Source organism: Protopterus annectens, chromosome 3.part0 (assembly GCF_019279795.1).
Source record: "Protopterus annectens isolate FY-2018-M chromosome 3.part0, PAN1.0, whole genome shotgun sequence".
Classification (NCBI taxonomy): domain Eukaryota; kingdom Metazoa; phylum Chordata; order Ceratodontiformes; family Protopteridae; genus Protopterus; species Protopterus annectens.
Window position 1 is genome coordinate 1951515003 of NC_056731.1, and position 13646 is coordinate 1951528648.

A 13646-nucleotide genomic window follows, 5' to 3' on the forward strand; every position below is an offset into this window, starting at 1 on the left:
ATGAGGCGCATGGCAAAGAGATAGGTGGTGAAAGCTAAGGATAAGGCGTATGGAGAGTTGTATGAGGGAATGGACACTAAAGAGGGAGAAAAGGACCTGTACCGATTGGCTAGACAGAGGGACAGAGCTGGGAAAGATGTGCAGCAAGTAAGGGTGATAAATGATAGTGAGGAAAAGGTACTCACAAGAGAGGAGAGTGTGTTGAGTAGATGGAAAGAGTATTTTGAGAGGCTGATGAATGAAGAGAAAGAGAGAAGGTTGGATGATGTGGGGATAGTGAAACTGATTAGCAAGGAGGAAGTAAGGACAGCTATGAAGCGGATGAAGAATGGAAAGGCTGTTGGCCCAGATGACATCTCAATGGAAGCATGGAGGTGCTTAGGAGAAATGGCAGTGGAATTTTTAACTAGATTGTTTAATGAAATTTTGGAAAGTCAGAGGATGCCTGAGGAGTGGAGAAAAAAAGTGTTTTGTTACCTATCTTTAAGAGCAAGGGTGATGTGCTGAGCTGCAGTAACTAGAGAGAGATAAAACTGATCAGTCACAGCTTGAAATTATGGCAGAGAGTAGTGGAAGATAGGTTAAGAAGGGAGGTGATGATTAGGTGATCAGCAGTATGGTTTTATGCCAGGAAAGAGCACTACAGATGCGATGTTTGCTCTGAGTGTGTTATTGGAGAAATACAGAGAAGGTCAGAAGGAGTTGCATTGTGTCTTTGTAGACTTGGAGAAAGCATATGACAGGGTGCCTAGAGAAGAGTTGTGGTATTAGATGAGGAAGTCGGGAGTGGCAGAAGTATGTAAGAGTGGTACAGGATATGTACGAGGGTAGTGCGACAGTGGTGAGGAATGCAGTGGGAGTGACAGATCCATTTAAGGTCGAGGTGGGATTACATCAAGGATTAGCTCAGAGTCCTTTCTTATTTGCAGTGGTGATGGACAGGTTGACAGATGAGATCAGACAGGAGGCCCTGTGGACTATGATGTTTGCAGATGACATTGTGATATGTAGTAAGAGTAGGAATCAGGTTGAGGAGACTCTGGAGAGGTGGAGATATGCTCTAGAGAGCACAGGAATGAAGGTCAGCAGGGCTAAGACAGAATATATGTGTGTAAATGAGAGGGAATGGTGAGGATGCAGGGAGTAGAGTTGGTAAAGGTGGACGAGTTTAAGTACTTGGGTAATGGTGAATGTAGAAGAGAGGTGAAGAAGAGAGTACAGGCAGGGTGGAATGGGTGGAGAAGAGTGTTAGGCGTGCTTTGTGACAGACGGGTACCAGTAAGAGTGAAAGGAAAGGTCTACAAGACAGTAGTGAGACAGTACAGTTTTGTACCTACCATAAATGTAGATGTCCGAGAGGTATCCATCTGCAGTCCTAACAAATGGGTTGTCCTGCCTCAGGCAGCCCTTCGGTCGGCCAGATTCCAAAGTCTGGGTCTGGCCTCGGCTGATGTCACACTTCACCCGTCATAGCTGCTGTCAATTGGGTATAAAGGCATCAGCCGACGCCATATTCCTCAGTGTTTCTTGCCCCAGATGCCAGGTGCCCTCTAGGAAGGCTAAATTTGGATAAATGCAAATGATTCCAAACAGTAGAGAGCAAATAAAAATAAACAGGTATATACATATATACAAACAAATACACCATAATAGATTCCCCAGCTAGCTACAAGATGGGCAAATACCCTAGGAGTACCACAGAGGGGAAGGAGGGTGGGTAATCCTGACTGCAGATGCATACCTCTCGGACATCTACATTTATGGTAGGTACAAAACTGTACTATGTCCTTCAAGGATGCATCTGCAGTCCTAACAAATGGGTAGAATACCATAACCAAACTGGGGGAGGAGGTACTAAGAAGATTATGGTGTAGTTAAGATCCCTTGCAAAACAGCAGTGGCAAAACCTGCTCGGGATCTGGAGTATAAAGGTAGATTATAATGCTTGGCAAATGTATGCACGGAGCTCCAAGTAGCGGCCTCTAAAATGTCTTTGGTAGCCACTACTCGTAAAAAAGCTGTAGTAGTGGCTGTAGCCCTTGTGGAGTGAGGTCTGATGTTTTCTGGAGTTGTCTTTCCATGAAAAGAGTAACATAATCTAATGCAATTTCCTGTCCATTTTGAGATTGTCTGTTTTGAAATTGCTTTTCCCTCCATTCCTGTTGCATATGCTACCAGAAGCTGGTCAGTTTTTCTATTGTTCTTGGTTCTGTCCAGGTAGTAGCGCAATTGCCTGTGCACATCCAAGGTATGTAGTAGTCTTCCCCCCCTGTTCTGTGGGTTGGGGAAGAATGTTGGTAGGTGGATTGCTTGGTTTAATCATACCCTGGAGACCACCTTTGGCGTAAAAGTAGGATTAGTTCTCATGGACACTCTATCCTGATGGAAGATAAGGAAGGGCTGTACTGCCATTAATGCCTGTAATTCAGAAACCCTTCTTGCTGAAGTGATTGCAAGCAGGAAAGCAGTTTTCCAAGATAAGAACTGTAATTCTGCTGTTGCTGCTGGTTCAAAAGGGGGAAGTGTCAACTTTTCTAACACAAAGTTCAGGTCCCATGTAGGCAAAGGTGGCTTCCTTGGCGGCTTTACATTTTTAATTCCTCTCAGAAACTGCCTGAGTAGAGGATGAGAGAAGACTGGAGGATCCATGTTGTATTCTGCTGAAATTGCTGATGCATGAATCTTAATGGAGGAGTAAGACAGGCCATTGTGGAAAAGCTCTGCTAAATATTCCAGGATGTTAGCTATGTTTGCCAATGATACATTTTCTCCTTTTGCTGCACTCCAAAAGAGGTATCTTTTCCATTTTGCTGAATAAGTTTTCCTTGTTGAGGGTCTGCAAGCCTCCAAGATAATGTCTTTAACCCTTTGAGATAAATCTGGGTTATTTTGTCTTATGTAATGTTCCAAGCAGCTAGCTGCAGTGTTTTCAAGTTTGGATGCAGGATTTTGAAGTTGTTCTGTGTTAGCAGTAAAGGAACTAGGGGTAGAGGCCATGCGTGTTCCCGAGACATACTCCTCAGTAGCGGGTACCAATGCTGCCTCGGCCAGTCTGGAGATATCAGGATGATCCTTAGGTGATCTTCTTTGATCTTCAGTAGCACTTTGTGCATCAAAGGAAGAGGTGGGAATGCATATGCTGTCAGGTTTTCCCAACTGAAGGATAGGGAGTCCACCTTCCAAGCAAGTGGGTGGTATGTCCTTGTGCAGAATTTTTTCAATTGGTGGTTGTGTGGGGATGCGAACAGGTCTATTTCTGGTAGTCCCCATTTCCTTGTAATGGATTTGAAGATGTCTGGATGCAGCATCCATTCGTGGGCATCCGTGGTAGTTCTGCTTAAGATGTCTGCTAGTATATTTTCTTTTCCTGGCACAAATATGGCCTGGAGCTGAATGTTGAGGTCCATTGCCATCCGGCATAGAGGATATGAATGTGTGCCTCCCTGTTTGTTGATATACCACATAACTGTGGTGTTGTCCGTTCTTATCAGCAAATGACCCTGTTGAAGAAACGGTCTGAATGTCTGAATTGCCTGCTTTACTGCCAGCATCTCTTTTTGATTTATGTGTAGTTTCAGCTGGTCTTGTGTCCATAAGCCTTGTATGCACTTGTCCACCATGTGTGTCCCCCAACCGAGGTCTGAGGCGTCCGTGGTGATAGTCTGGCTTGGGTGAGGGCTGTTGAACGGCAGTCCTTTATTCAATTGACAGGCCTGAGCCCACCACTGGAATTCTTGCTTCAGGCATGGAATTATTGGAATTTGGGCTTCTAGGCTGTGCTTGTGCTGAGACCATAAATTCCTTGGGTACCACTGCAACTTCCTCATATGTAGTCTGGCATGTGGAATCAATATTATGCAGGATGCCATGTAACCCAGGGCTTGCAGGACTTTCCTTGCTGTAAGCTGGTTCTGCGTTGTTAATGCCATGAAATAGAGAGGTAGTTGCTTTTGCTTTTCTGCTGTGAGGAATGCCATCTGGTTTGATGTGTCCAGTTCTGCACCCAAGAAAGTTATCCTTTGGGATGGTATCAGCCTTGACTTTTTTATGTTGACTGTGTATCCCAGGGCTTGCAATAGGTGAATAACCTCTCAAATCTTGTGTTAATTTGTTTTTGTTGTCCGCTTGTATCAGGCAGTCGTCCAGGTATGGATAAATTTGAATTCCCTGAAGCCTGCAATGAGCAATTACTGATGCCAGGCATTTCGTGAATACTCTGGGCGCAGTAGATAAGCCAAAAGGCAATGCTGAGAATTGATAATGCTCTGATCCTGCAAGAAATCTGAGGTATCTTCTGCAATTTGGTCGTATGGGGACGTGCAGGTATGCCTCCTAGAGTTACCAGCCAAGACTCCTTGCCCAGCATGGGAAGAAGTTGCTGTAGGGTCAGCATCTTGAATTTTGGAACAATGAGATATGTGTTCAGAGCGGACAGGTCGAGAATAGGTCTCCATTGGTTTTCCTTTCTTGGTACCAGGAAAAGTCTGGAATAAAATCCTTGTCCTTGTTCCATGGAAGGTACCTTTTCTATAGCTCTCATCCTTAGTAAGTGGTCTATTTGTTCTAGAGCGTTTGTCTTTTGGTTTGGTGGTAGGTTTGGCATTCCTCTCTTCCTTGGTAGAGTACGGAAGTGAAACCTGTAACCTTTGTCTATTGTCTGTAAAATCCATTTGTCTCCTGTAATGTAATGCCAGTTTACTGAAAATAAGGCTAGCTTTCCGCCCAAGGGTGCTTCTAGTTGTTCCCTGGTAGGCGGTTTCAGAACCAAGTCACTGTGATTGTCCTGTGGAAGTGGTAGTGGCTGGATCTGTGGCAGTACTTCTCTGGTTGTTAGGCTGCCACTGACGTCCCCTGTAGGCACCTCTGGATTGACCTCTGCCTCTTGGGCGCCTATTTCTGCCTCTCTGTGCTCTGGTGGTGTCTGGAAAGGACCAATTCTTGGAAGGCCAGTTCCTACTAAACCTCGGAGGCTGGACCTGTAAGAAATCCTTGACTGTTTGGAAAGATTTTGCTTTTTCTTCCACCTTCTTTAACACTTGCTGTGCAGGGGAGCCAAACAAACTGCGTTTTTCCATGGGAGCATCTAGGAGCTTTGACTTTACATGGTCTGGTAAGGATTGCTCTTTTAACCATGCATGCCTTCTGATCACTGTACCAGTCATAGCTGATCTAAAGGAAGCCTCCAGTGCATCATAGCCGCATTTTAAGGAATGATTACTGACCTGCTGAGTGTTATGTACCAATTCCTGAAGGGACTTATGGTCTAAAGGTTCAGGAGAGGACAGTTTTTTAGTTAGCTGATCTAACAAAAATTCCTGATACTGAATCATGTGGAATTGACAGTTTAAGGCCCTAGCCGAAAGAGTAGCAGAAGTATAAACTTTTTTACCCCATCTCTCTAATGCCCTAGATTCTCTTTCAGAGGGGAGGGGGTTTTTGGCAGAGGCAGCTGCTACACCTTTGGGGCCCTGTGAAATAGTTTCAGGATCTGCAATAGTAGCCTTATACAAGTGATAATTTATGTCCGGAACCCTATAGTATCTGTCGGGCTTAGCAGGGGCCGGGGGAAGAGAGTCAGGGGCAGTACAAGCATCATTAAATGCATCATCCACAACTGTAAGTACTGGAGGAATGGCTAAAGGCCTATGCTGTGGCAAATGTAAAAAGGTCCTAAGCCTTTTCCTAGAGTCTGAAAAATCCTGGCCCTGCCATTGAAATTGTTCTCTCATAGCATGCAAGGTTTCCCCAAAAGAAAATTCCTCAGGAGGAGGGGCAGAAGGAATGGAGTCTTCTGCGTCAGAGTCCTCATATAGAGAATAAGGGCCTTCTGGAGGATTTGAGTTTTCTGAATTATCAGAGGAATAATCTGTAGAAACTGGTTCAGGGGGCTCTGCTCTAGGCCTCTTCTCTGCAGGGGGATGAGAGGCCCTGTCATGGTGAGGTTGGGATCCCCTGATCAAGGAAATGAGATCCTCTGCTAGGCTAAGCATTTGAGTACTAGAACTAGGCCTGTGTGAGGGGGTTTTAGCAGGCACGGTCTTAGAAGATTTAGCTGCTTTAGCCCTAGAAAAGCCTTAATTGACATGGATGCAGGGGGCCTAGCAGCTCCACGTGCAGGAGTAGATATATCGAAAGGGATAGTATCTGATAAATCCTGAGAACCTGCGAGAGCAGGTGGAAATTCAGTAGCAGATTCAGCCATGCTGGATGAGGCCTCGGTTGTAGGAGGCATGCTTTCGGCCGAAGGAAAAACCGAGGACTCGGTTTCAGCCGAAACAGAAACACTCGCGGTTGGCTTAACCGCGGTTTCGGCCAAAACCGCGGACCGCGAGTGTCTGTCCTTTTCCTAACGCTTTTTAGCTAATTGTGATGTCGGAGTCTCCGACGGCATGTTGTAACCAAAAGCGGAGCCGAAAAACTCCTCTGCAAACTCCGACCGACGTCTAAGTGTCCGTCGGTTGAAGGAAGCACAGGCTAGACAAGCTGCTACGTCGTGGTCTGGGCCTAAGCAAGGAAGGCAGTAAGAGTGGAAATCTTTATGAGGTATTTGTTTCCCACAAGTTAAACAGTTATTCACTTTTTCTGACATCGGCTGAGGCAAGAAAGAGTCCCCAACGGGGTACTTAGCTTTTTAGAAGTCTTCGGTAGTAGCAATCTCTGGTTCTGACCGACCGGCACTTGCGAACAGCTTCTGCTTCGGGCGCCACGCGGCAAGAAAGACTGAGGAATATGGCATCGGCTGATGCCTTTATACCCAATTGACAGCAGCTATGACGTCGGGTGAAGTGCGACATCAGCCGAGGCCAGACCCAGACTTTGGAATCCGGCCGACCGAAGGGCTGCCTGAGGCAGGACAACCCATTTGTTAGGACTGCAGACGCATCCTTGAAGGACACCAGCTATGTTATATGGGTTGGAGACAGTGGCACTGACAAAAAGGCAGGAGTCAGAGCTGGATGTGGCAGAGTTAAAGATGTTAAGATTTGCACTCGGTGTGACTAGGATGGATAGGATTAGGAATCAGTATATTAGAGGGTTAGCTCATGTTGGACAGTTTGGAGACAAAGCAAGAGAGACGAGATTGCGTTGGTTTGGACGTGTGCCGAGGAGGGATGATGGGTATATTGAGAAAAAGATGCTAAGGATGGAGCTGCCAGGTAAGAGAAAAAGAGGAAGGCCTAAGATAAGGTTTATGGACGTGGTGAGAGAGGACATGCAGGCGGTTTGTGTGACAGAGCAAGATGCAGAGGATAGGAAGAAATGGAAAGATATGATCTGCTGTGGCAACCCCCAACGGGAAAAGCCAAAAGATGAGGATGATGTTATTTGAGTCGATATGCTCCTTTAATGTTCAGCTCCGAGCACATTTGACTTACTTTCCCCGTAGATTGCTCCTCCATTAGAACACTTAGGAAAGAAGGTGGATAAAATGATGCTCTGGCATATTATATATATGGTACAATACTAACATATTGTCTGAGTGGATTGCAATAGTCCCGAGAGGAAGAAAGCTCTCAAGTGCTTGCAATGCTAGTAGCACAGCTCATCTCCAGGACACCGATATGCAGATGTATTGCGTGCTCTTGCCACATGACTTGGACTGTCCTGCCTAGATAATGCCCCCCCACCCCATCTGGGAGGCATACGTGGTCACCGTGGCAATCGAAGGTGCAGGAACGAAGGGCTTTCCTGCATTCAGGTTGTCGGTGCGAAGCCACCAACTGAGATCCTGTTTGCACCTGAGTAGAATAGGATGAGAAAGTGGAAGACATTGAAGAGACCCCTGGGCAAAAAGAAGCCACTGAAGGAGTCTCATATGTAGCCTTGCCAAAGGAACTAACAATTGTCGCAGCCATTGTCCCCAATAGTTGGAGGACCCATCTTGCCTTCGCTCTTCTCAGAGGGAGCAAGGCGTGAACTTGTCGTTGTAGGACTGACTCTTTCCGGTGGTAGAAACACCAGCATGAGGACGGTGTCTAGTTCTGCACCTATAAAAAAGAAGTGACACGCTGTGAGGGCAACAAGGCAGATTTTTTCCCAGTTCAATGTGATGCCCAACTGTTGACATAGGTTGATAGTAGCATCCCTGGTCTGAATTAGTAGATGCCTGGTGGTAGCATTAACGAGTCAGTCATCCAGATATGGAAACACTTTGAATCCCTGACGTCTCAAGTGAGCAGTCACCACTGCCATGCATTTGGTAAACACCCTGGGGGCTATGGTGAGACCAAAGGGCAGGGCTCGAAACTGAAAATGACTGGCTCCCAGCCGGAAGCGTAGGAGACTTCTGGATGCCTTGTCCATCTTTATGTGGTAGTAAGCATCCTTGAGGTCGAGGGAGTACATCCACACTTCTTTTCCCAACAATGGGAGAATAGACTGCAATGTGACCATTTGGAACTTGGACTTTTGCACGTGGGTGTTCAATTGGCTGACATCCAAAATGGGTCTTAGGTCCCCTGTCCTTTTTGGCACCAAAAAGAATCTTGAGTAAGTCCCTAATCCGATCTGGTCTGAGGGGACATGTTGGATGGCTCTTTTTCCAGCAGCTTTGAAACTTCTAAAGCTGTGGAATCCCTTTGACTGGGTGGAACATCCCCATCCAGACTGGAGGGGGATCTGACGAGAAGGGGGAGAACATCCTCCGGAAATTATTCGTAGAAACCACTGGTCCTGGGTGATGTCTTGCCAGGCCTCCGGGTACCACAAGATTCGACCCCCAACTGGAACCAGAAGCACACAGTCTGGCCTCCCATCGGGAGCGGCGGAAGAGAGAACCAAGAAAGGAATCACGGTCTCCCGAGCTGCGGGGGCCTCCTCTGACCCTAGGGTGGCATCTCACTGAATAACCACCCCCCTCCCCTGCCTCTGGAGGGGGGGGGCTCACCTTGTGCACCGGGAAAAGAACTCAGATTTCTTGAACCACATTTTGCCACCCCTCTGGGCCTTGGGATAAGGCCTATACGGAAAGGAAAAACTGACTCCTATGGCAGACAGAGTTTTTCCCTCCTGCTCGCACCTGGTGAGGGTGTCTTTCACCTTGGTTCCGGACAAAGAAGAACTATCGAAAGGGGTGTCTGAGTGAAGACTTGAAGGCCTCTGCGAAATGACAAAGGCGCATCCAGGCCTGTCACCCAAGAGCAACTCCTGAACTTGCTACCCTACTCGCTCCTTCGGCTGCATATGAAATCAGCCTCATGGGAGGAGTTTACAATGGAATTGAGGGTAGACATCTGAGTGCTAACCATCTGGGCCACCGGCTCAGAAACGTTACCTGCGAAAGTATCTCCAAGCTCCTTGAGGAGATCTCTCTGGAGCCGTGTAAAGGGAGATAAATAATTCAGAGACCGTAAGGTAAAGGTCGCTGAAGAAAAAGTACGTTTCCCATACCGGTCCATGGTCCTACACTCCTTGTTAGGGGGATGGACGGTGGGAGACATCTCTGCTAATTCCTTCCGAGTGGCAGCTGCCACCACCATGGCATTCACAGGGACTCCCTTGGACAGAAATTCCTTATCAGGAGGAGCAGACAAAAATTTACTGGGTCTCCTGGGGATTGGTTCCAGAGAGTCAGGGGTTTCCTGCACCCTTCGACAAACCAAAACCAAAAGCTCAAAGGCTGGAGATACCCAGGAGGCGGAGGGCTGAGCACCAAAGGCCTTCAGGAAGACAGACTCCTCCTCGGAGAGGGCTTTGGATGGCCAGTCATCTCTGTTTGTCAGAGAAAAAACATCCTCAGGAGGATGACTTGGGGGACCCCTCAGATTCCTCGAGGTCTGTGTCCGATATGAGAGACTCGTCCTGGGAATCTATGTGCTTCCTGTTGCACATCTTTCTGGGTGGTTCTTCAGGCAAAGGCTCTGAGGGGTCCTCAGAAAAGTGGGGACTACTCCTGGGGGGTACCCTGAGGCCTTGGGGCTCCGCTGTCTAGGGATAGATGGTCAGAGACCTGCACTGGTGTAGTAGGGGACAGTGACCGATCCGCATGATGCCACTAACTACCTGGCCAGCACACTCCGCATGGCCTCGAAGGCTGCCCCCCCCCCCCCCCCCCCGAGTCAGAGGAACAACCAGCCTCCGAAGCCACGACAGGAGTCGAACTTGCCAGAGCCGAAACACCGAGAGGGAGACTAGGAACAGAGGAGTGTCCCGAAGCCTCTTCCTCAGGTCCGACCGAAAAATCCAGAGTCCTGAATCCCATGGACAGCGCTGTTGAGGTCTGAGCGGACGTCGGCACTGATACGCCAGGAGGGGCTGTCAGAACAGACCTAGGGACATCACACGGAGCTAAGCACTCCGGCTCCGAAAGCTGAGGTGCTTGGAGGAAGTATCGAAGCAGGTTGAAGGCTGGGCTCTTGAGCCAACTGGGTCAGAGCAGAGAACTATTTTGCCAAAACTGGTGACTGAAGGAGTCTCTGCACCACTCTATCGACGTCCACATCTGATAAGGTCCTGGAGGATTTAGAGGATAGAGAAGGAGATAGAGACCTGCGAGGAGGTGATATGGGTCTAATGCTAGGCGATCGGCTCCGAATAGGTTCCAAGATGATTGGAGCCGATGCAGGTTCCATAACAACTGACACTTCCTGCGGCCCAGAGGACAACGGAGCAGAGGATGTCGAAGCAGACTTTGCAATTTTCTCCGGTGTCTCCGAAGAGACTGATGGAGCCGGAGATCTCTTTTTAGATTTAGAAGATTTTGCCTTAGAGCTGGAAGCAGTTTCCAGACCTTCCTCAAAAGAGGGATTGAGAAGTCCCTTCAAAATCAACTTCTTCCTTTCCTGAAGAACTCTCGGACTAAAAGCATGACAGAAACTGCACGATTCCTGGAGATGGATTGCTCCCAGACAATACACTCAGAATGTTCATCGGTAATGGACATTTTATAACTGCACCTGGAGCATTTTTTGAAACCCGAGGGTTTGTGCTCCCTAGTATCTTTGAACATATCTAACCAACAACCAAAGCACCAAAGACAAGTAATCACTGAATAAAAGGACCAACAGTCAAACATTCACAAGGTGGGAAAAAACTACCACTAACAAACTACCTCAAGATCTCCAATTTAAACGATCCTTAGACACAACACGGGGGGGGGGGGGGACTAAAACCTCTAATTTAAACGGTTTTAGACCCGGAAAGTTTATAACACAAGGAAAGCAAGCAGACAGACTAGGTCCTCTAACTGAAACAGGCCTAGCCCATTGGAAACCGCTAGTGGGATACCACAGAAAAACAATCACACAAGTTTTCCACAATACAAGACCAGAACACACAGCAGCTATTAAAATAGCTTTTTGCTTGCAACAAATTCTCTAATAATGAAGAAAAAGGGTACTTAGCCACAGTCAAGAGCGAGACCACGTCCGAGCTGCACAAGCAGCAAACGAGATATGGGGATAGAGAGCAGTGCAGCATGGGATACCATCTTAGCCCAGCCAATAGAAAGACTTCGAGGTAGAAAAGTTGGCAGAGTCGGAGCAGACATTCGGCTCTGGACCCCACGGGTAAGAATGTAGGTGAGATTGGACTACATAACATCAAGTGTTTCCACACATCTAGCAGGAGCTATGCATCACTGGGAAGTGGCCCACATTATGGCAGTGCAACTGTGTCAACTTAACAGCAACCAGAGCCCCCCCATGGGTTAGCAGGCAATGGTTGCTCACTGCCACCAACCCTCCCAGCCTGTAACAGGTCCATAAACAGTCATTAGACATGCAGTCAAAAAGATGATCAAGGAGCCTAAATAACTTGACAGTGTTTGGGGCCTAGAAATAAAGTGATTTAATCGCAACTGGCATGGTAGGCAAACAGAACTGAGAATCAAACAATACACTATAGAAAGTAGCTCATTAATGTGTCATAATCTCAAGCCTCTGCTCTAACCGCTTGACCCTCCAGCACCCATGCCACTTATCAAGCATTGGTTGTCTGGGTCAATCAGGGCTTCATCTCAATGCTCAATGGGGTAAGGTCACTATCTCTGGTCTTTTGTGCAAAAAAATACAAGGACACAGCAAGCTAAAAAGCAGCACTGAAAAAGCACAAAAATTATAAAGCATGTACTGTCGTATTTACATGCAATTACAACTGCTTACCACAACCTAGAGTGCGCATCCTAGAACATGAAGGTCATGCACCTCTGAATAGTACTCAACAGTACACTGAAAACTGTCAAATACAAAAATTTTGCACTTAAATATGTACCTAAGAAAATGCTTGCACCTTTAGTCTGTATACAAATGTTTATCCACCACCAAATGTGTCTCAGGACCACCATCAAATCAGCTGCAATATTAAGACAACAGAGCTGGAATATTAAGACGAGAGATGCATAAAAAGACAGGGAAAAAAAAAAAAAAAAAAAAAAACTACCCCTAGGCTTTTTATATGCCAACTACCCCTAGGCTTCTTATATGCTCAGTCCACCTCGAGTACAGTTTCAGTAAGTGCCAAACTGAAATTATTCCATACAACTTAATGACATTTGTAACTGTGTAGTATGTAATTGCGGTTAGGAGCAAATTAATCCTTCCAGAATGTCAAATATTAAATTCAGCAATCCATGTCAAATTGCAGCTAAAAACACAAGTAATCTTCATTCATCACTAGCTGACAAATCTTTCAAAAATGCATTTCCTGCACCATTCAATTACAAAAGAAAAACATGAGCAAGATTTTTCCTGTACAATACAGGCTGCACATTTCAGTAAACAATTATAAAACAGTCATGGATTACAAACAAAAGAAGAAAATAGGTTTAAATTGTAGATTACCTTGACTTTTCTTCCAAGGCGTTCCAAATTCTTTCTCTGCAGACAAGCACAATAATTCCGAGTTGATCACACCAAGTAGCAGATTAAGAGCATCCCAGAATTTCTGGGAAGTTACTTTAAAAAGAATTACAAACATCTCCAGGCAGATTTTATATAAAACCTCAAAAGCAGTTACATTCCAAACTCAAATTTTGGTATACATTTCATTTCAGTAAAAAGTCAAAAACTTTCTACAAAAAGTATTTTTCTTAAAACATGACTCTTGATTTTTAATGCCCGATAACCCACTTCAACCACAGAAAATTCTAACAGCAGTGATGCTTAGAGTTTAAGTCCCAAACTACAAGAGGGACAAGACAAAAGATACTCTGACCATTCTTCCCACAAATGAGAGAACAGCAAAAGACCAATTTTAATATCAAAAAGTGTGTACAGCTGTTCTATAATGAGTACACAAAATGTTACTACCCAAATACTAAGAGGGTTTGACTGGACAACAGTGCCTTGCCTGTAAAATACATACTATGTGCAGGATGTTACCCTGGGATGTAATAGGATGGATGAATGGACAGAATGCCATCAATGAACAGTCAAGAAGGCACTGCCTGAAAGTCACTTAATTCTAAATCATATCCACATTCGATGTGCATAAAGTGGGAAACCAAACTAAGTACCCAACGATAGGAATAGGAATAAGTGTCAATAAAAAGGACAACTGTTGTAGAACTGCCATAAGATTCAAATTCATAGATACGTGCCAACGTTAGGAAACAAATGAAAAATTTGTGTACTTACCCTAATAACAGATCTTGAAGAGTGGGTTCAACCGCTGTATACAGCAGGGCAAAGGCAGAAACATCTCGGATG

General features: G+C 46.0%; 1 protein-coding gene across 1 annotated transcript in view; it reads right to left on the reverse strand.

The window, feature by feature from the left end:
• The window catches only part of SETD2 (SET domain containing 2, histone lysine methyltransferase), a 3532865-nt gene that overhangs the window by 3328055 nt on the left and 191164 nt on the right, over positions 1–13646 (reverse strand). The window contains exon 2 of the mRNA XM_044066027.1: positions 12780–12815. Within this exon, the coding sequence (XP_043921962.1) occupies positions 12780–12815 (36 nt within the window). The remainder of the gene's footprint in view (positions 1–12779; positions 12816–13646) is intronic.